This window comes from Malaclemys terrapin, chromosome 1 (genome assembly GCF_027887155.1).
Source record: "Malaclemys terrapin pileata isolate rMalTer1 chromosome 1, rMalTer1.hap1, whole genome shotgun sequence".
Taxonomy (NCBI): domain Eukaryota; kingdom Metazoa; phylum Chordata; order Testudines; family Emydidae; genus Malaclemys; species Malaclemys terrapin.
Window position 1 is genome coordinate 69,098,307 of NC_071505.1, and position 26,226 is coordinate 69,124,532.

Genomic DNA, 26,226 nt, shown 5'->3' on the forward strand with positions numbered 1-26,226 from the left:
CACGTCGTATTACGGACGATTTGCGACCGTATCAAGAAATGTTTGAGCAGCTCAAGAGACAACAGCGACAGTGCTGATCACCATGTTTTTCTCGAAAAACAACCAGCAGCAGATGAGCCTACGCAGTCAACTTCTCGAGCTGAACCAGAGCCAATCACTTCATCTATGACTCACTCTCAGTCACCTCTGTCTCCTGGATCGACATCAAGCCCTGACGACCTCCCAATAGTGTTGTCAGGGGAAGAGGAAGACTACCCATCGGAGTGTGTACAGCACCCATCTTCATCATCTCATCGTTCATCATACAGGCGCTGTACTAATCAACATAGTCGTCGCATCACCATTGTCATAATCGTTGTACCACCATTATCATCTTGCTAGTCTACAACAACAAATATCCAGGATGGAGTGGTTAGGTTTACTGTTTTCCATTTTTATTCTTTCAATCTTCCGTCTCTCTCATGTAATTAAACTAAAGTTATATTTTGCATATGTACTCTATTATATGCTGTACATTACTATATACATTATACATACAGTATTACTGTACAGAGTTGTATACTGTACTTTATGGGCGATTTAAGGGATTTTCAAGGGTAATTTTGACTATATGCAATTTTCACCTTACGTGCTGACTTTAGAACCTAACCCCCGTGTAATATGTGACTCCTTGTAGAAGCAATAACAGACAGAACAAAGCAGATTACTGAGCAAACAAAACAAAATATGCAAGCTAAACTCAATATACTTAAACAGGTTACAAAATGTAATTTCTTACCCTAAGTGTTATTTTAGGCAGGTTGCAAAGTTTCTGTGGTTCAGAGTTCCAGGTATATTTCTTTTCAGACTGGACCCCTGTCTCAGTCGGGACTCCCCACTTGCCCTTCCTTCAGGTGTCTTTAGCATTCTTTCTTCCTGGGCAGACAGGCAATGGAGATGAGAAATCCCATTTGCCTTCCTCCCCACCCTTAAATAAAGTTTACATAAGGCTGGAATCCTTTGTTTCCCAAACTTGACCCCCTTTCCATTTCAGCGGAAAGTTACAAGAAGTCCCAGATAATGTTTAGTATCAGTTGACAAGACCACCTGACCTAGTAGTGTCACAGTTACATCCCTGGACGCCTCCCAGGAGGGAGAGAGACTAGTATCTTCACAGTTTTATTGTTCCTTCCTGATGGAACATCAAATCTGATGGCCTGTTTCCCTGCAGGGAAGCACAGGAATTCTACAAGGGAGCTATTTTCTGCAGGCACCAGAATCCCCCCTCAGCAGTATACTTTCTTCAGTTTGCATGTGCAACTCCAGAAAAAGACATTTAAATTACTCTAAGATTTCTATATTTAAAATAATCACTATGAGTTATATCCATTCCTCTTAGTTTTAATTAGGTATGAAAACAAATATTGTATTAAAATCTTGATGCTTTAGTGGAGCACCATGTGTAATTTCAGTGTATTATATACAGATAGTACAGAAATATTTTCTATAGGAAAAATAAATAGAACTATATATGTGTAAACATTTTGGGTGAAAGCCTGCCACCCACTGAAGTCAATTGCAGAACTCCCATTGACTTCAGTGGGGCAGGATTTCACCTCTACTTTGAAAGCATATAGCAGTGACAGAATATTTTAAAAGTGCATACAATGTTATGTGCAACAATTCTTTAATTTTGAACATTTTATATATGCATATTTAATTCATATCTATTACGCCGCCTTAATTCAGTCTCTTCTGGTTCCAGTATCTCTCTATTTATTATTTCTTGAACTTCTATCACCTTTGGCTCAATCAGCTGACTAAGTGTGAATTCACAGTCACACAGTTCATGCTCTTCCTTTCTGTAACCACCATCAGTATCTTCAAGCAGATCTTCAATACTATGATCTTCATTGTCATCTGCTTTTTCCTGAGTATGTTTGCCAAATGACTGAATGAGATCTTCAAGTTTCTCATTACATGTGTGATTAACATCTTAGTTTACAAAAAAAGAAAATGAAGATTTAAGATTAGTGACAGGGTTCTCAGTTTCAGAAGTCATTCTTAGAAGTTTCAGTTTTAATTCCTCCAAAAAGTCTGACTAATGCATTACCAGCCTATTGAGGTTGAGAGCTCATGATGCATTCCGTCAATTCCAATCTCTCTAATAAAGCAGCAGAGGACTTCTGGCTCTAAATGCAGCAGTGCATTCTGGTAGGATTGAGCTGTGTTCCCACCTCTAGAGATCCAACATCTCGATTTGTAACTAAGTACTCATCAGGTAAGTGAGCTGCTACTTTTATAGACAACTTGTGGCAAAAAATAAGATTTTAAAATACCATCTGATAATATCCACTAGTCTGGAAGTAAGAACCATATTGCATCCAAGATGTAAAGAATTGAATGTTCAGTTCATACAACTTAAGTAAGCTAAACACTGATTTACTGCAAGAAGGATCTACAACATTGACTGAAAACTAGAAGTACCTTTTAGTTTCATTTCTGATTTATCCAATCCACTTTCCTTCATCAGCTGTCTAATGGACTGGAGCTGTGTCATTATTTCATCTTTCTGTTCACAAGCCAAAGCATTAACACTGAAATGAAGAGACAAGAAGCTGAAGGTTCACCTGAGCAACAACTGGAAATGAATACTTGTCAAAATTGCACCGAAAATATTATTCGGACTCCAGAATAGATCGAACTATTTTTTCCAGGTGAATTACTACTATCGTGGTTGGATGAGTGACTAAAAACCAGTTTTAAAAACTTGCTGGCAACCATCACTACATTTCCTCTGAAGATTGAGGGGGAAAAAGCAAAACTGAAATCAGCCAGTAGCTATATTTCATTACTGAATTTTTATGATGGGTGTTCTAGTTGAAGAAGTGCCCACTGAAAGATGGAATTAACAATGAAAGCTATTCTAGACAACTTGTCTAAATAAGACCTCAGAAAGGGAACATTACAGCTTGGATAAAAGTGTCTTATCAAGATGTTTTGTTTTGAAGAGATTGCTGTTAGAGTATTAACCAGTTGCAAGTTTGACATTTAATTTTCTGATTTAATAAGGAGCTTCAACCTACTAAATTTAATGTATTGAAAGTTAAGTTCAAGAACAGCACCAAGGTAATACATTTGTTTTAATTTAATAACATAGTTCTCATGAAAGGTGTCAAATCAACACACAGCCCCTATCTGTGTGTGAACTGAGTACTCTTGATTGCTGATGTACAACACTCCCAATTAGTGTGCCTCAACCCTACTTCAGGGAAGGTACTTTTCTAGAAGCATAAGTAGCTCTTGTTAGTTATTCCCTAGTTTTCTACTGAGACTACCAATGGATCAGAAATTATGATAATTCCCTATGATATACATTCATAGCCACCTAAACCAAGTAAGATAAGTTCCTAAAGGCCAAATATGGTAGCTATCAAATGGTAGTTACTTTTGGTCACTACCCATGATCTTCAAGGGGAAGAAACTCCATATTATGTTAACAGTCATGAGCCATCCAATCCCCAGCAAAGAATTTCAAATGCTATTTAGGTTTACTTTGTATTTAGAAGAGATTTCACTAAAAACAATACTTATTTCTCCTTCCTCAGAATCTGTATTAAGTTTCAATTAAGATCAGTTTTTCTACAACTGGGCTTCCCATAATTTTGAAAACAATCTTTATTAAAAGTCATTTGCGAAACCAGGAATTTTACTTAGTACTTAAGATAGTAGTATTGTTTCTAAAGAACTGAAGCAAAATTGGTGAACATTTTTTACATGGGTGTTTTGAATGTGGAAAGACATGAAAATACCACTTTGCAGTATTATCATCCCATTACTATGCTGCTTACATCTGTATGTCAACAAGGGAACTGTCTGTAGTAATGCCTGTTTAAATCTGCAGCGTTGGCTACTGTATGTACAGCATTATACAAATGCTACATTACAAACAAGAACAACAAGGAGTCTGGTAGCACCTTAAAGACTAACAGATTTATTTGGGCATAAGCTTTCGTGGGTAAAAACCTCACTTCTTCAGATGCAACCGCCCAAATAAATCTTTAGTCTTCAAGGTGCCACCAGACTCCTTGTTATTTTTGTAGATACAGACTAACACTGCTACCCCCTGATACATTACAAACAAGGTTTCTCTGTACTTTTCACCTCATAAATAAGATGATCTTTTGAGATGTTTGTAACTCCCTAAAAAGTTAGGGGTCAATTAGTATAACTTTATTTAAGGCATAACCTGTATTCCCTATCCTGAAATTACTCACCAGTTCGACAGTGGGTCTAACTGAGTCAATAAAGAATTTAAAATTTTTTCTGTCTGTGCTAGATGCTGCTCCAGTTCCAAAAGCTGATGTTCTAAAAGAGAAGACAGTCTATTAGACATGTGTTTGCACTGCAAAATGGCAGCAAAGAAATAAAAGCCAAATTATGTTTTTGGTTAGGTAGACATTATCAAAAAGAAATAAAGTAACCCCTTCTCCGTAAAACTTTGGAGTGACTGCGTGTAAAAGTTGCTCAGCTCTTGGCACTACCTTACCCCCAAAAAAGGAGGAACTGGAGTAAAAAAGTAAACTCCAGTTATCAGACAAATGGGGGGGAAAATTGACTAATGAAAAACTATACACAAATATTTTCCTAGGCATGATGGGGAGGACACACTAATAGGTTACAGGGATTTGAAGGATGTAAACACGGGCAAAAGCAAAGGAGTTGGTTAGGGTAGTAAATAAAAAGGAATGTAACTAGGAGCAATAAAGGGAAAATCATGACTATAAAAGCAAGACATCCTGATAGTAACTATTAAGCTTACTTCTTAGGTTCCCCAAAGGACTTACAGAAACCACATGACTTGGTGTTTACACTAGGCTCAATAAGACACTAGAAAGCGTGTTGTGGGGAACAATCCCTTATTAGTATGCAATGGTAATGGATTACTCCATTACTCTTTACTACATCTCTTCTATAAAGCTGTTATGATTTTTAACTACACTAAAATTTGACATGCCCAGTCTGACCTGCTCTAAAAATGACATTAGTTCATTAGAGCAGAAGATCAATGAGCGTGTGACCCAAAAAAGCAGGTTGTAATCTACCTAAACCGCCAAACTCCCACTCTCAAAATTACTTTATTGGAGAGCATTCAACCAAGCATAAGAATGGCCATCCTAGGTCAGACCAATGATCCATCTAGACCAGAAACCAGTGTTCCAACAGTGGCCAATGCCAGGTGCTTCAGAGGGAATGAACAGAACAGGGCAAATCCCCTCTCGTCCACTCCCAGATTCTCATAGTCAGAGGCCAGAGACACCCAGAGCACAGGATTGCATCCCTGACCATCTTGGCTAATACCCACTGATGTACCTATCCTCCATGAACTTATTTACCTAATTTTTGAACTCTGTTATACTTTTGGCTTTCACAACATCCCTTGGCAACGAGTTGCACAGGTTGGCTGTGCACTGCATGAAGAACTTCCTTTTGTTTGTTTTGAACCTACTGCCTATTAATTTCATTGGAGGACTCCTGGTTCTAGTGTTATGTGAAGGAGTAAATACCACTTCATTATTTACTTTCACCACACCAGTCATGATTTTATAGACCTCTATCAATCATCTCTTTTCCAATCTGAAGAGTCAGTCTGATTAATCTCTCCTCATATGGAAGTTGTTCCATACTCCTAATCATTTTTGTTGCTCTTTTCTGTACTTCTTCCAATTCTAATTTATCTTTGAGATGGGGTGACCACATCTGTGCGCAGTATTCAAGGTATGGGCATATCCTGGATTTATATAGATTTAATGTCTTATCTTCTATCCTTTTCCTAATTATTCCTAACATTCTGTTAGCTTTTTTGACTGCTACTTTGCATTGAGTGGATATTTTCACAGAACTAGCCACAATGACTCCAAGATCTCTTAGGTGGTAATAGCTAATTTAGATCCTATTGTTTTGTATGTACAATTGGGATTAGGTTTTCCAGTGTGCATTACTTTGCAGTTATCAACCAAGAATGTCCTGTTACAGCAAGTTATTCTAGATGCATGATGGGTCCTCATTGCTAAACAGAACGAGCCAACCAAAAACAAAAGTCATGCCCTTGGCATTTTGAAACCAAAGGCTCACAAATAGCTCCTTAATAACCTGAAAAATGAAAAAAGGAATTCTAAAAATGTGGAAACATGGACAAATTGTTAAGGATGAACACAAAAGAATAGCACAAGCATGTAGAGACAAAAATCACAATGCCTAAGACACAAAATGTGTTACACCTAGCAGGAAACAGAAGGCAATATGAATAGGTTCTAGAAATACATTAGGAGCAAGAGAAAGCATTGGACCACTGCTTAGCAGGAGAAGGAGATCTAATAACAGTGACAACAAGAAGGCTGAGGTGTTTAATGCTTGTTTTGCTTAAGTCTTCCATAAAAAGGTTAACTGTGACCAAATGCTTAATATTAACAATAAGAGTGAAGGAACAAGTTAGAGAATATTTAGATAAATTAGATGCATTCAAGATGGCAGGGCCTGACAAAGTTTACTCTAAGGAACTAGACATAGTTTCCAATGGCTCTGAGATTGCTATCTTCAAAAACTCATGGAGGATGGGTAAGGTCCCAGAAGCCTGGAAAACAGCAAACATAGTACATATCTTTAAAAAGAGGAACAAAGAGGACTCAGGAAATTAGAGACCAGTCAGCCTAACTTTAATAACTTGTTCCAGTATTTTTCCAAGCATCAAACAATCAATTTGTAAGTGCCTACAGGATAACAGGGTTTCATGTAATAGCCCACATGGATTCATCAAAAATAAATCCTGACAGGCCCCTTCTTTGATAGGGTTACTGGCTCACTGGTTGGGGGGGGGGGGGGGGGGGAGGGGAGGAGATGGGGAAGAAGTATGTGTGATAGATCTTGATGTTAGTAATGCTTTTGACAGTGTCACGTGACAGTCTAATAAGCAAAACTAGGGAAATGTAGTCTAGAAGAAATTACTATAGGGTGGATGCACAGCTGGTTGAAAGACCATTCTCAAAATAGTAGTTATCATCAACAGCTCACTGTCAAACTGGGAAGGCATATCTAATGGGGTCCCTCAGGGACCAGTCCTGGGTCTATTACTATTCAATATTTCCATTAATGACTTGGAATGAAGTGGAGAATACGCTTGTAAAGTCTGAGGATGAAACCCCTCCCAGCGTGATGTCAAACATTTTGAAGGACAGGATTAGAATTAAAAACAAAATTGAAGAATTGGTCTGGAATCAACAAGATGAAATTCAATAAAGACAAGAGCAAAATACTGCACTTTGGAAGGAAAAAAATCAAATATGTGAACACAAATTGGGAAATAACTTGGTAGGCAGTAGTATTGCAGAAAAGGATAAGGGCGTTATATATATAGTGGATCATAAATTGAATATGAGCCAACAATGTGAATCAGTTTCAAGAAAGTCTAATTCTGAAATTTATTAAGAAGTGTTGTATGTAACACAGGAGGTAATTGTCCCACTCTAGTTAGCAATGGTAGGCCTCAGCTAAAGTAGTGTGTCCAGTTTTGGGCACCAGGCTTTAAGAAATATGTGGACAAGCTAGAGAGTCCTGGGGAAAACAACAAAAAGGATAAGAAGAAGTTTAGAAAACCAGAGCTATAAGGAAAGTTAAAAACAACAGGACATATTTAGTCTTGAGAAAAGAAAGCTGAGGGGGGACTTCAGTCTTCAAATATGTTAAGGGCTGGGGCTGTTATAAAGAGGACAGTGATGAACTGTTCTCCATGTCCACTCAAGGCAGGACAAGTAGTAAATTGTTTAATCTGCAGCAACGGAGATTTAGGTTGGATATTAAGAAAAACAAATCTCACTAAAGGATAGTAAGCTCTGGACTAGGCTTCCAAGGAAGACGGAAATCCCTACCACTGGAGGCCTTTAGGAACAGGCTGGACAAACACCTGTCAGTTATGATCTAGGTATACTTGGTGCTGCCTCAGCAGAGTTGGTGGGCTAGACAGCTGCTCTGAGTCCCTTCCAGCCCCACATTTCTATGATTCTAAGTATGCCACTACTGAGCATTGCTCTATGCCTATCACATACCCAAGCACCTAATTTTAAATTAATAGTCTTGCTAATGTTCTTCAAAGCATTTTAATAAATTAAGAGACTGGATTTTGTTCTGCAACTATCAATGAATGTATATGGTTTTATTTTAGAAGGAAAACTAAGCATTTTGCAATTATGCATGTTCTGAACTGATGCCTTGCCTGTTTCTTTTGCCTTATCTTCTGCTGTATTTTTCTCTTTCTTGGAAGAGCTTCCTTCTTGAGATTTCATCTTAAAAAAAAAAAATAGTGAAGTTACACTTAAGCCAATATAATAGCTTAATATGCGTTTTAGAAGATAGAAACCTTATTTAAGCATCTAAATGTATTAACAGTTTCAGCTATTTACTTTGTGATATTTTCATTCACCCTTGATCCCCCCCCCACTTCTCAAACTAAGTCAAACACAGCAAAACTCACTGAAACTATCCAAAGCTTTTTGCCAAAAAAGTGACATTAACATTTGTGAAATAATGTCCATAAAATGTTTGTCCAAATCACTCTAGTTTTGCTAGTATAGCAGGTGTACTGTTGTTTTCTGCAGATGCATTAAAATTGTTTTTTTTTTTAATATATATTTGTTTCATATAATCTCACCAGAAGTACCTACTTCTGAATCAGACAATTTATTGCAAGGCTGCCAGAAAACAAGCCAAGGATAACAAAGATGTGTATATCTTTGAAAACTACATTCAAGACCTTAAATATGTTATCCTATCTCCTAGAACTGGAAGGGACCTTGAAAGGCCATTGAGTCCAGCCCCCTGTCTTCACTAGCTGGACCAAGTACTGATTTTGCCCCAGATCCTTAAGTAGCCCCCTCAAGGATTGAACTCACAACCCTGGGTTTAGCAAGCCAATGCTCAAACCACTGAGCTATCCCTTCTGCCCACCCATTGTTTATCAATGCACAATATTTTGACTTCTACCTCAAATATGTCATTGTAAGCACATAGAAAAAAAACCCCTCTGATTTACAGTGCCACATTTTAGTCAAAACAGTTTATAGAACTTCTCAAATCACTATATGAACAATGCATGAAAATTATTATAAGGCTATTCAATTGGGGAATTTGTTTTAGCAGACACATTAACACCTTCAATTTACATTTAACCACAAAAACCTTCAGAAATGTAACCTCCTAGACCAGGGGTCAGCAACCTTTCAGAAGTGGTGTGCCAAGTCTTCATTTATTCACTGTAGTTTAAGGTTTTGAGTGCCAGTAATAGAGTTTAACATTTTTAGAAGGTCTCTCTCTAGAAGTCTATATTATATAATTAAACTATTGTTCTGTGTAAAGTAAATAAGGTTTTTAAAATGTTTAAGAAGCTTCATTTAAAATTAAATTAAAATGCAGATCTTATCAGTTTGTGATCCTTGCCCTTGCTTTTCCTTGCTGAGTTTTCATGGCTGCCGGGAGGGTAAGTGTCTTAAAAATAGTGAATTGCTCAGCTACTGCAGTGATGGGGGCCAGACAAGCCAGAGAGTCCAGGGCCGGACGGGACCACCAGCTTATTTAGCCTGGTCTCCTGCAAGTCATAAGTCATCAGCAACTGAAATTAGACCAGGTGTTACAGCCAAAGCTACAGAGGGAAGTTACAAGACTGCACAGTGCACTGCAAAAAATGGAAAGCCATTTGCAGACGAAACCCCAGGCCAGCAGCAGAGTGCCACTGAAAAAAAGTCAGCTCGCATGCCACCTTTGGCACATGTGCCATAGGTTGCTGACCCCTGTCCTAGACCATATGATTATGCAAGACAATTAAGACTCAAGTTTCTGACATATCTATGTATGCTAACTACCTCAACTACAGTATGTTAATAAAGCTCTCTATATAGCTAAGTGATGACAATCGCTAAGTATGCAAAGAGTATAAACACCAAGGGTGCTGAGGAATGCCAGCATATAGGGTGGTAGAGAGAAATCTCATTGGGAGTGATAACATTATTAAAAAAAGGTATGCTGAATGAATGTCAGGAAAATTTTCTTGATAAGACCTTCCGAGCCCTGGAATTCTCCTCCAAGAAAAGTGGTGGAAGCCCTATCTATATCTCTAGCTAGGGCTTCCACCATTTTTCTTGGGGAAAATTCCAGAGCCTGAAAGGCCTTAAGAAAATATATCTGGGGCATTTAAAAGGCAAATTGTGTTGGGGGTTTTGCTTTTTATATTGGATAAGCAACGACCTTTTCTCTCCAACCATACAGTTAAGTCTCTTGTAGTACAGGCCCTCACCCTGAGTCTCAATTACCACTACCTCTTCTTTTCCAGCTTTGAGAAACGCAGTCTGCTCCGCTTATATTGCTGCAAAAATAGTTTTCATGGCTCACCGCTTTGACTATGTCAGCCCCCTTTGCATTCCTCCCTCTCCTCACAGAAAACAAGCTCCCCTTCTCCTCCTCCCATTCAATCCCTGGCTCAATGCTGTCACCCCACTAGCTCCTGTGCCCCCACCCCAGTCTGTCCCCCCCACCCTTCTGAATCCCAGTCTATGTGACCCACAGCAGCCCTGTGTGCCCCACTCTGTCCATTGTGCCCCACTCTGTCCATTCCCCCCCCCCCCCCCAAATATCCTGCGTTTCTTCACCTGGCCCTGTTGATGGGGCACTCTGAGGAATGCAGTGTCTCCCCTTCTCCCTATCTGCAGCTGACTGCTCCAAACCCTGAGCCAACTGCCCTCTGTTCTGGTGTCACAGCAGCCCTTGGTGGGTAAAAGGTGTAACTGAAGCACCTCTTCAGCAGAATCTATTTTCTGCAGAGAGAAAAAAAAAAACCCCACACCCCACTGTGGGGGACATGAATTCTGCACGCGTGCAATGCCGCAGAATTCCCCAGAAGTACTTTTGAGGCCTGTCCTCCATTATCTCCTATACACATGAAGAGGTCAATTTCAGCAGCATCTGCTGTGACAATGATACTAGTCTTCGTAAATTTAACAAATGTGTTACAAACAAGCACCTTCATGCTCTCTCCCATATTGCTCCTCATGCATGGGAGGAGATTCCCCATAAACATCCACAAGACCAACTGATCAGCCTCCTTAAAACTCTTCTCTGTCATGATGCCCACAAAAGAAACTTCAACAGCTGTCAGGCAGCTAGAGTAATGTGACAACTACTTTTCATACTGTCCAGTTTTGACTTATAACCTTATGCTCCTTGTTTGTTGTACCCACCCGTAGTCTCTGGTCTCATTTAGACAGTAATCACTTCAGAAAAGCTGGGACTGTCATTTTATTATGTGTTTGTATAGTGCCCAGAATGCAGTTGTCCAGTTCTAGGACTGGAGATCTTAGTAGCTACCACAATGCAAATAAATATTAGGACCTCACTTTGCTAGAAACCTGGATTACTACTTCTCTTTCAGCACTAAAAATAGATATGGTGTTATGTTTTTTAAACAAAATTCTCCATTGTTGCAGCATAACTGTTGGGATTAAATGCAAAAAAAAAAAAGTCTAGACTTCTACTGCTAAAGATTTCAGGGCGAGTCTATACAATGCTGCTAGCATGCTCTAGAAGGTACTAATTACATGAATTAGGTACCTTTGGACCCTATTGGCATGTTCTAGGACAGGGCAGGTAGATTTACTCCTGAGAATTTTGCACCAAAAAAAAAAAAATCCTACCTATTTTATTTGTCAAAACACAGCAACAACAATAAAATCACACCATTTTCAGTTATTTTGGTAATTTATTTAAAAATACTTGTCAGCAAATAAATGAAAATGGTGTGATTTTATTGTTGTTACAGTGTTATTTTGACAAATAAAATGGGCAGAATTTTGCAGAAATTAAAGTTTTTAGGCACAGAATTTTTAATTTTAGGTGCAGAATTCCCTCAAGAGTACCAGGTGCAATTTAGAAGCAGGCAGCTCTGTAGGAGATCCAGGTGCAGAGGGGATCTGTATGCACAGGGATTCATTGAGGGATTCTGGGTGCAGGGGAGTACAGGTGAAGTTGGTTAGGGCTCTGTGCGGGGGGGCCGGTCTGGATGCTGGGGAAGGGGTCCAGGTGTGGTGGGCTACCGATGCAGTGTGTGAGGTTTGGGGGGGGGGGGGCTTCTGATGCAGGGAGTGAGGTTCGGGAGGGGCTCAGTGGGGGGCTCCCAATGCAGGGTGGCTGGGTGCATGGGCTGGACCAGGTGCACAGGGGTTGGGTAGACGGGGGGGAATAGCTCCACATACAGGACCCCTCCCCTTGTGGAGGAGGAACGGTGGGGCCAAGAAGTGGGGGGGAGCTGCTCCCCCCATCTGACCAACCCTCATACCTCTGGACTCACCCCATACATCTAAACCCCCCAATGAGCCTCACTCTCCCACATGCAGAATTCTCTACCCATCAAGCCTCACCCCCTGCACCCAGACCCCCCCACTGCCATGCAGAACTTCCTGCAACCGGAGGGACCCAACCCTAGTTGCTCCATGTGAGGGAGGGGGAAACTCCATCTCCGTCATTGTCCTCCTCCTCTGCCCAGCCGGGATGAATGTCCCTATGCAGCCAAGGCATCCACAGACACACACACCCCTTTCCCTCCCGCAGCGAGACTTACCTCTCCCCCAGCTGCTCCAGGTGCCTTGGCAGATGTGCCCACACTGCCAGGGAGGAGTGAGCAAGCACTGGTGCAGCTTCTCTTTGCTTCCCCACAGAAACCATTTTTCTGCGGGGAAGCAAAGAGAATCTGCAGGGGGACACGTTTCTGCATGGGAAGAGAGAGAGTTTGAGCCGCTACTTAGGTTATGAATAGTACTATTGTATGAGACTGTATCGCCAAAGTCTTGACCCAGAGAGAGAAGTTAGGATCTTAGATTTGAAATGTAAGAGACAAGAGGAAAAAAAAGAAGAGTTAGAAAGTCTCCATACACACACACACACACACACGGCAGTCAACAGCACAGTTTTTAATTTGCAGCTCATCTTTGAAGCCACATGGGGGCAAAAAACCAAAATAGGTGTATTTTAAAGAACAATCTGCATGGACACAGGGGAGGAACAAATGACCTGTTAGGTCTTTACCATCTCTCACTTCTATGGTTAAGATATTTAATATTTACCTTCAGGAATTTGTATGCTGCAAACACCCCCACACCAATAGCATACAAGGGCATGAGGGTAAATGCTAAGTCTTTGCCACTGCCTCTAGTTCTCTCACTCTTCCTGTCCTTTTCCATTACATTCCTCATCTGCTGAAAGCTTTGGTATGTTTTACTTTCAGAACTTCCTGAATTCAGATGAGACTGATGAACTCTCCCAGAGGCACCTGCAAAATGAAATATTTTAAAAGAAGAAGTTTAGCCTCGTAGTTAATTTCAAAATGAGACTGTTCTGAGATTTTCCTCCTTGTAGATTCACCATTTCTTTAATATTGTGTCAACCAATAGAACAACCACATACAAGGTTACAATAGACCACCCTTTCACGTATGCACAGTAAAGGATATATTTAAAAATTCTTCAAAGCTACTAAATAAAACACAGTACAAATTACCAGGCAATTTCTTTCTTACCAATGGAAATAATCTGGCAAAGTAATTGCAAACTGCAGTTAAGTTAGATATAACCAGTAATACACGGACATTAAAATCAAAATGCAAATAGCAATTTGGCAGTGAACTCAAACCTACTGGACCTTCTTTTTATTATCAAACTTTCACTAATTTTTCCATAAAAAGAGCTTTGATTTCAGTATTATCTACCTTTAGAAACAGAAATTTAATGTTTCCCTATCTGAGCAAGGGACATTCACTGAAATAACCAGATTAGCATATGTAAAATACAGGTTTTAGCTGTAGGTTCAGTGTTATTATGAATGCTCTTTTACACATATGTAAGAGTGTCATCTCAGTAGAGTTAAATATTTAGTGGAAAAAAGTATAGTATTACACATGTGCAGTACAAATTTTCCAAACACTTAACTATTTCTAAAAAGGATATCCATATGTCTAATTAAGATGTCCTACTGACGATTGAATCAATGAGTCTGAAGTTTCAAAAATTAGTATATTTGAAATTTGAATTGAGGAGAGCAAGAATAGTATTGAAGCATGAAAAGTCTGCTTCCCACATACCAATAGGATATAGAAAATGTCAAATGAAATTTTAGCAACCTTTACATGGCTAACAAATATATACCCTTAAAACGAAAATAAGCATGACGTTTCAGACTACAGGTTATTCCCTCCCCCCCAGAAATAAGTAACAAATGCATTATTTGCTCAAGTGCCACATCCCAGTCACAACTTCTAATATCCTTCAGAATACCAACACTGCTGAGGATTTCTAGTGAGAACAATGAAGAACATAATTACAGCCAGTTCTCATGTGAATCATAGTAAGCTTACTACTTCTGCCAACAGTTGCTAGCCTATGGCCATATTTTGCTGCCTATTGAACAACGTGCCTTAAATTTTCCAGAGATGGGAGCCTTGTTTCATTCAACACCACTTCACAAGCAGGTGATACTGTACTTGAAAAAACACACTCCCTGGTATTAGCTTACATGACAATAGCAGTGTCCAGTGAATGTACAAGTGGGATTCAAGCCTTAAACAAAAATAGACATTGCAATTTTGCCACAGTCAAAGGAGAAAGATTACTAAAATAGATTCCTTTAGGTGGAAGAGTGGTTTTGATACAGATTTTAAAAAAAAAAAAAGTCAAGAAGTGAAAATATGAACTTAGATGCAGAGAGAAGACACCAAACCATGATATTTTACAAATCTAGAATAAAATGTCTAATGTGAGAATGATTCTTAGAGGGTTTAGAATTATTTTAAAATGCCAAAGCCCTCACCAAAAAACATTCAGACCTCTAATGATGAATTGGAATTATAATTAAGATTAATATCAGCTCTTCAGTGGAGTGGTTCTCAACAGCCCTTCAAGTCCTGTCATATTTAATCAGTTTGCAGCACCTGAAATTTGAGCAACTTTTACATATCCAATTGTTGTTCTTTGGAACATGAAGTAGAGCTGGGTAGCCATATTAAAAGATATCACATGAACTACTCCAAATAATGCAGACAGAACTTAAGACAACAAACAGCTACCTCAATCAAGTTCATGGATATCCAGACAGAGCTAAAACAGTTTAAAATGACATTGGCAGGTAGCAAACAACATTTGAATAAAACAGTTAACTCATTTGGCCATTTGTATTAACTCAAACCCAGGCAGATTTTGGGTTTAAGTATCAAACTTTTGGCATAGCTCTGATTAACGAATCAATGTTCAAAATTAGAAAGCCTGCTTTTTATAGAGCCGCAGTATTTTTAATATAGTATCCAAAAGTCACTAGATTCTTTCCTAACATATGGATGACAAGAATTTATAGTCTTAAACAAAAAAGGGTAAGGTGACATGGAAGGAAGAGCATGCAATAATTATTTTTAAGATATATATTTCCCTTCACCTAGTTATTTTGCCCATTAATAGTTAGTCTTTACTTTCTGCTGTTTTAACTTGTGCTCAGTCATAGCCATTTGTACCTATTTCCAGTTTTGTTTGTTTTCAAAACATTTAAATTACTTTAATCTCTTATTTCCATTTTTTAAAAAGCCATTCATGTAAATATTTCTATATGCTTAGACTTTGTTTAGATCAATCATCTGATGTAATCCTCATGACTAGGCTACAATTTAGTCATGGGTATTTTTAGTAAAAGTCATGAACAGGTCACAGGCAATAAACAAAAATTCGTGATCAGTGGCCTGTCCAAGGCTTTTACTAAAAATACCCATGACTAAATCTGGGGGAAAGAGGGGGGCGGCAACACAAGCGGCTGCTGCTCGGGGGGCAGGGGGAACACCACTCCAGCAGCGGCCAGTGTAGCTGGCTGTAGAGCCACCCAGGCCCCAGAATCCATGTCTTCTGTGATCTTTGAAACACACACAGACAAGTTAAAGCACTTTCTTCTGTCTTCTTTCTTTTGCATAAATAACCAATGGAAAAATAGGCAGCCTGATTTACTGGCCAAACAGCCAAGATGTGCGAGGGTGTTACCTAATGTATGGGTCAGAGTTTGGATATTTTCTGAATTGGCACAGGGAACTGAATACGTGGGAACTGCACAGCCAGCTAAAGAGTTTATTTTACTTTGTTACCATACCAAAACACTAGCTCCAGTAGCTAATGCACAGGAACTGTGGGCCAGATCCTAGCGTCCAGTCAAACAGGATGACTTGATTTAACTCACCGATTTTGATCATGATTTAAATCAGCAAGCTGGAAATCTTTATTTAAACAAAGAATTTTAATCTCATTTTGCATTTGCACTTTTTAGTCCTTCTAATGAAAAGTTGAATCTCACTGGTTGGTAAATATATTGATTTTTAATTAAATATAGGCTTTACTCTAAGTTTGGTGGTACTTCTTGCTAACAAGGAGGAAATGCTATATCTATTTAATTATATAGTTTAAGACGTTTATTCAGATTCTTATTTTTATTATGTTAAAAATGGCCTATGGCATCTTATTTACTAAATGATTCATATGCTGCCTGTGATGTTTTTCCAGCTGCATGTAGATAGGAAATTGGAATTAAAGATAACTTTAAAATGGTGGGGTTGTGTGTTTTTCGTTAAATAAAACCCCATCTTAAATTCACTGGATAGGCAAGAAAAAAGTTTATCAAGATATATTTTACATTTAAAACTAACTTATTTATTAAATAAAGGAAGTATTAGCTATAGTTCGAATTGTTTCTGGTCATCGTGTACTTCCAGATTTTAAAACTAGTAGATCACATCCCGATTTTATTCATAGATTGGAAGAGAAAAAACAAGCTTTCCTGCTTTTTCAGCTGCCAATCAACATCTCAGTTTTGAATGGATTAGTCACTGAAATGAAATACATGAATAAACTGAAATGAAGTGTTCTCTCTACACCTGAAGAAGAAACTACCGCTGTCAAAAGGTAGTTTAGCGCTTCAGCAAACTCTGATTCCAGAGTGACTTCCAACATTTCAGCAGTTTGACTCCTTAAACTTTATCAGCAAATATGTGCTGCTTGAATATTTAATTTAATTTAAATAGATTATAATAAATTCAGGTCTTAACATACGTTGTCAATCTCAAATTTAATTTTGAATAGTTTTTTTTAAATGCAATTTAAATTTTAAAAATCCATTTTTAAAAGTATTGATTTTTATCCATCCTGCAGCCAAGCCATCTTCAGTAATGGGCATGGAACATACTCAGATGCAGGAGGAATCTCTTGAAGTTCAATGGAAACCCCTAACATTAATTATCAGGGTTGATGAGCTATAAAGAGTTCTAGTCTTTAGTTCTTCTTGGCCAGATGGATGATGACCAAATTAAGGTGTAATTCTCAAAACTCCAAAAGGGATTCAGAGGTACCTAGTAAAAGAGAAAGTTCTTCAAGGGATTGCCCACATGGATTCCATTCTTGGTATGCATATGCCCCATATGTGAGAGACCAGATTCTTTTGGCCAGCAGTGTCCTTTGTAGCCCCAGAGGTCCTCACACCCTCAAAAGGACATACAGGGTATATTTACACTGCAATAAAACATCACTGGCTGGCCTGTGTCAGCTGACTCAGGCTTAGGGCTACAAAACTGCAGTGTAGATGTTCAGGCTTGGGCTGGAGCCAGGGCTCTGAGAACCCATGAGGGGTGAGGTAGTGTTCTTTAATATTTGTATTAATCAGTTAGTTGTTAGAGTCTTATATTTAATTGCCCCTGGCTTAAACAAACAAAACAAACAAAAAACCACACACCTTTCCCAGGTAGGTTTCCTTTAGGCTAAACACCATTCCCCACCCCTGTACAGAGACAGCAAAAGCTGGTCTCCAGGATTCAAGATATATCCTCCATGCTTTGATGCCTATTAACCATAGGCACTCTCAGTGCTTACTCTGCCTAGGAGAGGGACATATCCCAAGCAATATTCCATATGTTTTTCATTCTCCAAGAATGGGGGAAGCCTGCATGAACCTATTTCTCCTCGGGAGATCAATGGAAGCCTCCTTGGACACCAAGCGAAGGCCACAGCCAGGCCAGCCATCTCATCAGTCTCTCTGTTAGGGACCCCGTTACCAGAAATACCACCTCAAGCTCCTGGGTCACATCTACTCAAAGGCCCCATTCATCTGCCACTGTTCCAGTGTCAATATCTTCGGACGGGGCAGAAGGGCCAGGGAGGAGCAGGGTCGACGAGGAGGGGGGGAAGCCAGGCCCGGAATTCCCCCCCCCCCCCCCAGCAAGGGCAGACCAGCTAAGCAGGGCCGACCGGGGGGGGGGGGGGGGGGAAACGGACGACACGACCCAATACAAGTTACCGGGGCACAGTGGTCCGGAAGGGGGCCCGGGTTCCCCCTCTCCTCGGCCCTGTTTAGCCGGTCCGCCCTTGCTAGGGGGCCCGAAAAAAAATTTTCACTGGGGCCTGAACCCGCTCTCGGCGGCCCTGGGGAGGAGCCAAGGTCACCCTCGTCAGTGCCTTGCAAGCAGACACACAAGAGTCACCAACTCTTGCGAGGGCCAAAATCCTGACAAAGTCCCTTCAGGTGCTCTGATACCAGTTAGCAACAGAACACTAGTGGTAGCCACTACATCTATGGACCACGTCTCTCCTGGCAGAGTTCTGGGATACTAAGGGTACGTCTTCACTACCCGCCGTATCTGCAGGTAGCAATTGATTTATCCGGGATCGATATATCGGGTCTCGTTAAGACACGATATATCGATCCCCAAACACGCTCACCATCGACTCCGGAACTCCACCAGAGCGAGCGGCAGTAGCGCAGTTGACGGGGGAGCTGCGACTGTTGATCCCGTGCTGTCTGGACCCCAGGTAATTCGATCCAAGATACTTCGACTTCAGCTATGCTATTCGCGTAGCTGAAGTTGCGTATCTTGGATCAATTCCCCCCCCAGTGTGGACCAGCCCTGAGCGTGGATTTAGTGATGGAATCACCTCTCCTTGAAAGAGAGAGTGGCAACATCCAAATCACCAGCCTCTGAGTCATTGGCTAAGAGGGTAGCCGCAGTACCAACCTTCCTTCCACAGAGTCATGGCATTCCTGACAGAAGAACCCCACCCTTGGAGGGAATATATTCCTCTCCTCATCCTCCTCTATGTACACAGGAACTTTTTCTCCTCCTAGGGGTTGCAGAATTCCATGTGAAGCAATTTCTTCATCTCCCTAATTTTTCCACAAGCCTCATTTAGCTGCTCATTTGAATAACGACCCTATTTCTAAAACCTGTAGAGCAGCTACTTGGAGCTCAGTACACATATTTACAAGATATTTTCTTTGGTAGAGGCTTCCAGATCAGTTGCCTATTTTGGTAGAGCTGTCCTGAAGACCTTCTTTAAGTAAGGCTTTTAGGAACCACCTCCAAGCAAACAGATAACTGGCTATTAGTCATCAAGATTGAAATCAGTGTGGACAATCACTTGAAGAATAGTTATTGTAGGGTTTGTAAACACTCTTTGAGATGTGTTTCCACATGGATTCCAGGACCCTGCCCTCTTTCCTTGCTACTGCAGAGTCCTACTCCTCTGGGAACCTGCATTGGCAAAAGAACTGGAGGAGGACTGGGCCCACTCAACCCTTTATACCAGGGGTCGGCAACGTTTGGCACGCGGCTCACCAGGGTAAGCACCCTGGTGGGCCGGGCCAGTTTATTTACCTGCTGACGCAGCAGGTTCGGCCGATCGCGGCCCCCACTGGCCGCGGTTCGCCGTCCTGGGCCAATGGGGGCAGCAAGAAGTGGCACGGGATGTGCTGGCGGCGGCTTCCCGCTGCCTCCATTGGCCCAGGACAGCGAACCGCGGCGAGTGGGGGGCCGCGATCGGCCGAACCTGCCGCATCAGCGGGTAAATAAACTGGCCCGGCCCGCCAAGGTGCTTACCCTGGCGAGCCGCGTGCCAAACGTTGCCGACCCCTGCTTTATACCCACAAGTAGGGAAGCACGAGGGCAGCTGGAGCACAGGCCTGGCCCCAGTGGACAGTATTGCCCAACAGAACCCAATCTTGGCTGCATGCACATTAAGAGTGGAATCCATGTGGACAACATCTCATAAAATCATTACTGTAGTAACTGTTCTTTTCAGAGATGCATTTTTAAAAGGGGCATCACAACTGGCAGCTTAAATTAGAGCTGTTATTTTTACTCAGAGGCATACATACGATCTTTCTTGTATCTTGACTGCACTATGAGCCAGCAAACTATTGATATTTACTAGAATCCAGCTTCATCATTTGTTGTTGAAGAAATATCCCAGCAAAGAAGCTGTGATTTGTGTATTTTTCAAGCCTCCATTTGGAGCATATAGTTCTCATAAGAGCGTTTGCATCAATCTCATACATCAGCATTGTAGATAACCCAGACCACCCCTCTACTTCTTCCTCGGTGATGCACACTAAGTTTTAAGCAGGGAAAACTATAGTATTTAGCTTGGCAGTGGTTTTACATTCACCACAGGAATGTCTTAAACCTTAATTTCCCCTCCCCAAACTAGATGGACGATTGCAACAGATTCTAGTTACCCAGACAATTCCCATGCGTACTATATACGGGCGCTTGTATAGCTCCAAGAATGGAGCCATTAGTGAGCATTGTTTATTGAATTTTTTCTTTCCCTATTTCTTTTTGATGCCAACACCTCACTTCAGTGGCCATTTAGAAAAATCTAAGTAAAAAACTACCTTGTATGGTGTATATAATCAGGATTTTAATTATTTATTATGGTGACATTTAGAAGCCTCAGATCCATTGTGTACAGTGCCTAGCACACGTAACAATAAGACATCCCTGCCTCAAAGAGAAAGGTCCAGAAAATGTATAATTCTATAGCAGGGGTCAGCAACCTTTCAGAAGTGGTGTGCCGAGTCTTCATTTATTCACTCTAAATTTAAGGTTTCACGTGCCAGTAATACATTTTAATGTTTTTAGAAGATCTCTTTCTATAAGTCTTTAATATAACACTAAACTATTGATGTATGTAAAGTAAATAAGATTTTTAAAAATGTTTAAGAAGCTTCATTTAAAAATTAAATTAAAATGCAGAGCCCCCCAGACCGGTGGCAGTGTGAGTGCCACTGAAAATCAGCTCGCGTGCTGCCTTTGGCACGTGTGCCATAGGTGCCCACTCCTGTTCTACAGGTTAAACCTAAGCTTTAGGGCCATTCTGAATGGCACATAAAGATTTACACATTGTATAGAGGCTCATAAATTGCCTGTTTTATTCCCAAGTATTCAACAGTGAATTATTAGAAATCATATAATGTTTATGTTATTTCTCCTGGTTTACAACGGCCTTCAACTTATTAAATCATAAGGCTGTCAAGAAGTTAAATTGATCTAATTAATTACAAATATTAAAATCTGAATCTGACGAAGTGGGTATTCACCCACAAAAGCTTATGCTCCAATAAGTCTGAGTTTATAAGGTGCCACAGGACTCTGTCACTTTTTACAAATATTAAAATGGACCACTTGCCTTCAGAAATATAGGGCCAAATCCTTGGCTGGCATAAATTAGCACTATTCCATACCAATTTAGACCAGACAAGGATTTGACTTTAGTGAACAGCTAAAATCTCAGCACAGATGAAGATTATTAGTTTTAAACAACCATCATCCCCAATGCCTGTTTGGGGGAACACATTACCCAACAATCAACATTATTTGATTTCCTTATTGAGATTGTAACACTCAGCTTTTTCACACTTCCCTGCATTCTGTTTTTACCAATTATTTGGAATAAAAAAAGACTAAGAACACCAGTTGGTTACAAGCAATACCTTTTGTTAGCCTAATAAAATGTGTGCTTTTGAGAACAGAGCATCATCTACACTATTAGGACAGGAGGAATGCCCCCAGTTACTTCTTCTCTATTAAATGAAACAAAGTGTGTCTTATCATTGTCTCTATTTTGTGATTCCTTTATCACAACTTCATTCTGTTGACTGCAAATACTTATGTTTATTTTATGCACCAGAACACTGGGCGAGTGTAGAAAGTTAAATAGTTTCACTTATCCCAAGTTGATTGTCACAAGACTCTTTTCAAGCTAGCCTCTGATGTGTAGCTCTGTAAACAACATGAGAACACAAAGCAATTCCAACTATTGGCCACAGATAAGTTTACAGAGAGGGAGGAAAAGGCCTAGTCTACACTATAGGGTTGCGTTGACATAAGCTGCCTTACATCACCTAGCTGTGGAAGTGTCTTCACTTAAATTTGACTCCAGCTGACATAAGTGCCTTGCTACACCAATTTAGTAACATCACCTCCCCAAGCAGCCTAGAATCAGAGTCAATGTAATTAGGTCAACACAGCATCAGTGTAACACTGAGTTGCTTACATCAACTACTAGGTGCTTTCAGGAGCCGCCCCACAATGCCCCACACTGGCAATAAAATTGATACAAGCATTCCTGGTGGTGTTGAGGACCCACACCACCAACACAAGGAGCCAAGCCTGCACACACAGGAGCAATCTAATGTGGTGGCTGTATACCAACATAAATTAGATCGACATAATTTTGTTGGGTAGACATGGCCTAAACAGGTTGTGGCTTCACCCCCTTCCACAGACCCTCCTGACGGGGGATGGAGGGCAGAGAGACCAGGGTCACAAACTGCGCCATCTCTCACACCCACAAGCTTACCCACCAAGCGGGGGTGGGGGGGAGAAGGGGGCAATATAAGAGAAGTCGCAGCCTATTACCCTTTCTCCCACCACCCCTCCTCCAACTAGGGGAACAAGTGCGGGGGAGGGGGAACCAGACTGTTACCCAAAGCCGGCCCGCCGGCCGGTGTAGCCCCACAAAGTGCTCCCGCTCCCGTTTTGCTACTTTGGGTGTACTGAGCATGCTCATCCCCTCCTGATTCGCAACCCCATGGACAGGCGGTAGCAATTTAACAAACAGTTTACCAAACTGCTACGCTGCGTGGCAGAAACCGCTCCCAGTAGCAAAAGGGGAGGGGAGCACTTTGTGGGGCTACACCGGCACCACTAGTCTTCCCCGCTGCCGGGACAGACTGTACCTGTGGGGGGCGGATCGTAGCGACCGGGGCCAGCCTTGCCCCCCAGCAAGGCTCTCCCTGCTCCTCCTCCGCCCCCGAACAGCCTGGGCACCGCCACGAAGAGGCAGAGCAGCAGGACGACAGAGACCATGCCCTGCTGCAGCGCAGAGACCGCCATGGCTTAGCCGAGCGCGCCCGGAACCCGGTGCGAAGCCCTGTCCTGCTGCCCCTTCAGGAGGAAGAAGGAGTCGGACCTGCCGAGGAGCTGCCAGGGAGCCCGGGTTGAGAGGCGGCTCCAGCCGTGCTGCGGCTCCTCCTCCCCTGTCGGTATCGCCCCCTGCGGGCTCCAGCCTCTCCTCGGCTAGCAGCGGGATCGGTCCTGCAGTCGTAGACTGTCCCCAACCCCTGTCATGGGATAATAGAGACAGGGAGTCCCGCTCCCTCATTGCAAAACAGACAAAATATACACAGCCCCAAAACACCTCTGCACGGGGCCAACTAGTGCCTTACAGTCCTCCTAATACACCCACCACAGGAACACCACGTGGTGCAGGACGGTCCTGTTACACCCACCACTGAAACACCACTATAGGAGCCATTTCATGCCACAGCCAGGTCACACACAAACACCGCAATACTGAGCCTTTCAGTGCAGTACAATTATAGTAAACACACATTCTTTAACTAAAAATAAAAATGAAGACATGATAAATACGCTTCATTCACAAAAACCAAGATTTAGTAACGTCAAATGCCTTTCCCCGTGAGTGTTTTAGATTGAGACAGATGAAGTCTTTAAGAAATAAAATAATTATTATTTATTGGACTATTGTAGCTGAATAGATGAGAAATTTCATTACGTAATGGGAAATATCATTTACAATTTCAAAATAATTCCTTTCTCTCTACACACATACACTCGCTTACTTTTAATTCAGCATGTATCTTTCTTATTACTCAACAGTGAAAAATGTAATTAGGCAAGAACTCGAACAGTTCAGGTAGTTAGAAAGAATGGGGATGGAAATCCTCTGCGCTATAACAAGTATATTGGGAATACCGGAATGGACTTGACACATGAAATGCTTCCAGACTGCACCTGTTTCAAACATTTTCCAAGAAAGATCTCCAGCGTCTAAGCCCTCTCTGATTTTAAAGCCACCAGCAAATTTAACTCCTCATCCTGACATCTGTTTGTCAGGAGCTTGTTTTTACCAGTTTGCAGGAGGTACCTATGCATTCCACGGAGGCAAAGTATATTCTCATTCATACGTCTACAGACTTGGTGGCAACCAGGGGCTGACAAATGCCCAGGGGAAGGGGCTCTTTGCTGCCGCAGAGATTGGCAATGCTGCTTCGGGGCAGGTAATAACAGTTTTGAGGAGGGGATGGTTTTCAGGGAGAGGAGTAGAGTTAGTGATGCTATTATGTGTGAGTTCCAGGAAAGGAGCGGGTGTCCGAGTGCTGTAGCTAGATGCCAATGGGAGGGAAGGGGGGCTCTGTTAGTGCTTCCAGTGACTCTTTTTGAGGGGGATACAGAAAACGCTGCTGGGGAGGAATCCTGATGCGGAGTAGAGTCTACACTTGGACGAGTGGCGGGGATGACTTAGAGGGGGACTGTCAGTGCATGGACGTTGTGAGGGGGCACAGTCAGTGCTGAGTGTTGGACGGGTCCCCGGAGGGGCTCAGTCCGAGCGGGGGGTCGGGCTCGCCTCGGGGCGGGAGATTCTCTCTGTGACCGTTGCAGCCACAGCGCGAGCGCGCCCGGGGAGCCGTTTGAGAAGTTGACTGGGGCCGCGCCAGGCGCCGGGTAGAGGCCGCCTGCGACTGCAGCCTCGCTCGGACCGGCGGCGCCATGCGGCTCTGGCTGCTGGCCGTGCTGGGGCTGGGAGTGCTGGCGGATGTGTGCCGCGCACGGCGCAGGCCGGTCCTGCCGATCATCACCAACAAGACGTTCATCGACGCGTGCGTCCGGGAGCACAACAAGCACCGCACCGCGGTCCGGCCGGCTGCCGCCAACATGCTCTACATGGTAGGGAGGGGCCGCTTGGAGGCGGGGGGGGGACACGAAGGGAAGGAGCAGCTGGGCTGGACAAGAGGACAGGTTGGAGGGGGCGCTGTCCCACGGGGGACGATGGGGGTGAGGCTCATTGGAGGGATGAAAGATCAAGGCTGGAAGCAACCTAAGAGCCAGAAATGAAAAATAAAAATATTAATGAATAATTGACTCTGAAATGGCTGGTGGTGCGAAAAGCACGTTATAAAGGGAATGATGACGAATAATTGTTCCTATTTTACAGATTAGACAAAAAGGCCTCATCTACAATGTAAATCCAGCGGGCGGGGAGCCATTTACACTACCATTAAATACAGATCAGCTGGTGCTGTGGACAGGACCAAAGCGTGTTTTAACCTTTCCAGCACATAAAGCTTCAGCCTTGAGCTTTGAAGAGTTGCTGCCCAGTTCAGGAACACTATTCAGCCCTCTCACTGCAAGGGTAAACCACGCCATAGCAGGGGCTACCCGGTTCTAACGGGGTTCTCCCCAGCCCGGGTGGATTTGCAGTGTACAGAGGACCTTTCTTGTTTAGAAGGGGATATTGAAAAGGGGCCAGGCGGTTGCAATTCTCCTTTACTAAAGTGGAAGCTGCAGCTTCACCTCAGGATCAGTCCTACACATTACATTCATCAGGGTTGAGTTTGAAGGAGTGATTAATTTATAGTTATATTGAATTATTTAAATATCTTATTTAATGGCAGCCGAGGAAACTTGATAAGAGAGATCTTAAAACAGGGAAATTCAAGCTACCTCTGGGACTGGGAGGTGCCACAGGGCATCTCTCTCTCTCTCTCTCACACACACACACGCGTCAAGCAGCTTGACTGGTGACAAATGTTTAGGGATCAAAGTGTGCATTGTTACTGGAGCCATGTTGGTCCCAGCATATGAGAGAGACAAGGTGGGTGAGATAATATATTTTATTGGACCAACTTCTGGTGAGAGAGACAAGCTTTGGAGGGGAGTTTACACAGAGCTTCTTCTTCAGGTCTGGGAAAGGTACTCCCAGCATCACAGCTAAGTACAAGGTGGAACAGATTATTTAGCATAAGTAGTTAACACAAATTTCAAGGGACTATTCAAAGTGA

At 42.0% G+C, this 26,226-nt stretch overlaps 2 protein-coding genes across 2 annotated transcripts in view; one reads left to right on the forward strand and one right to left on the reverse strand.

Annotated features, from left to right (window-relative positions):
- Positions 1 to 412: 412 nt before the first annotated feature.
- On the reverse strand, positions 413 to 23,329 carry LOC128836481 (protein RIC-3-like). Its single transcript, XM_054026807.1, has 6 exons — positions 23,101 to 23,329; positions 13,140 to 13,345; positions 8,249 to 8,318; positions 4,257 to 4,347; positions 2,467 to 2,576; positions 413 to 1,974 (listed from the first exon to the last, which is right to left on the reverse strand). The coding sequence occupies exons 1-6, from the start codon at positions 23,255 to 23,257 to the stop codon at positions 1,682 to 1,684; spliced, it is 927 nt and encodes a 308-aa protein (XP_053882782.1). The 5' UTR covers positions 23,258 to 23,329; the 3' UTR covers positions 413 to 1,681.
- A 1,605-nt stretch (positions 23,330 to 24,934) lies between these two features.
- LOC128830567 (glioma pathogenesis-related protein 1-like) overlaps positions 24,935 to 26,226 on the forward strand; it is a 42,579-nt gene continuing 41,287 nt past the window's right edge. Inside the window, exon 1 of the mRNA XM_054016430.1 lies at positions 24,935 to 25,111. Coding sequence (XP_053872405.1) covers positions 24,935 to 25,111 — 177 coding nt within the window. The remainder of the gene's footprint in view (positions 25,112 to 26,226) is intronic.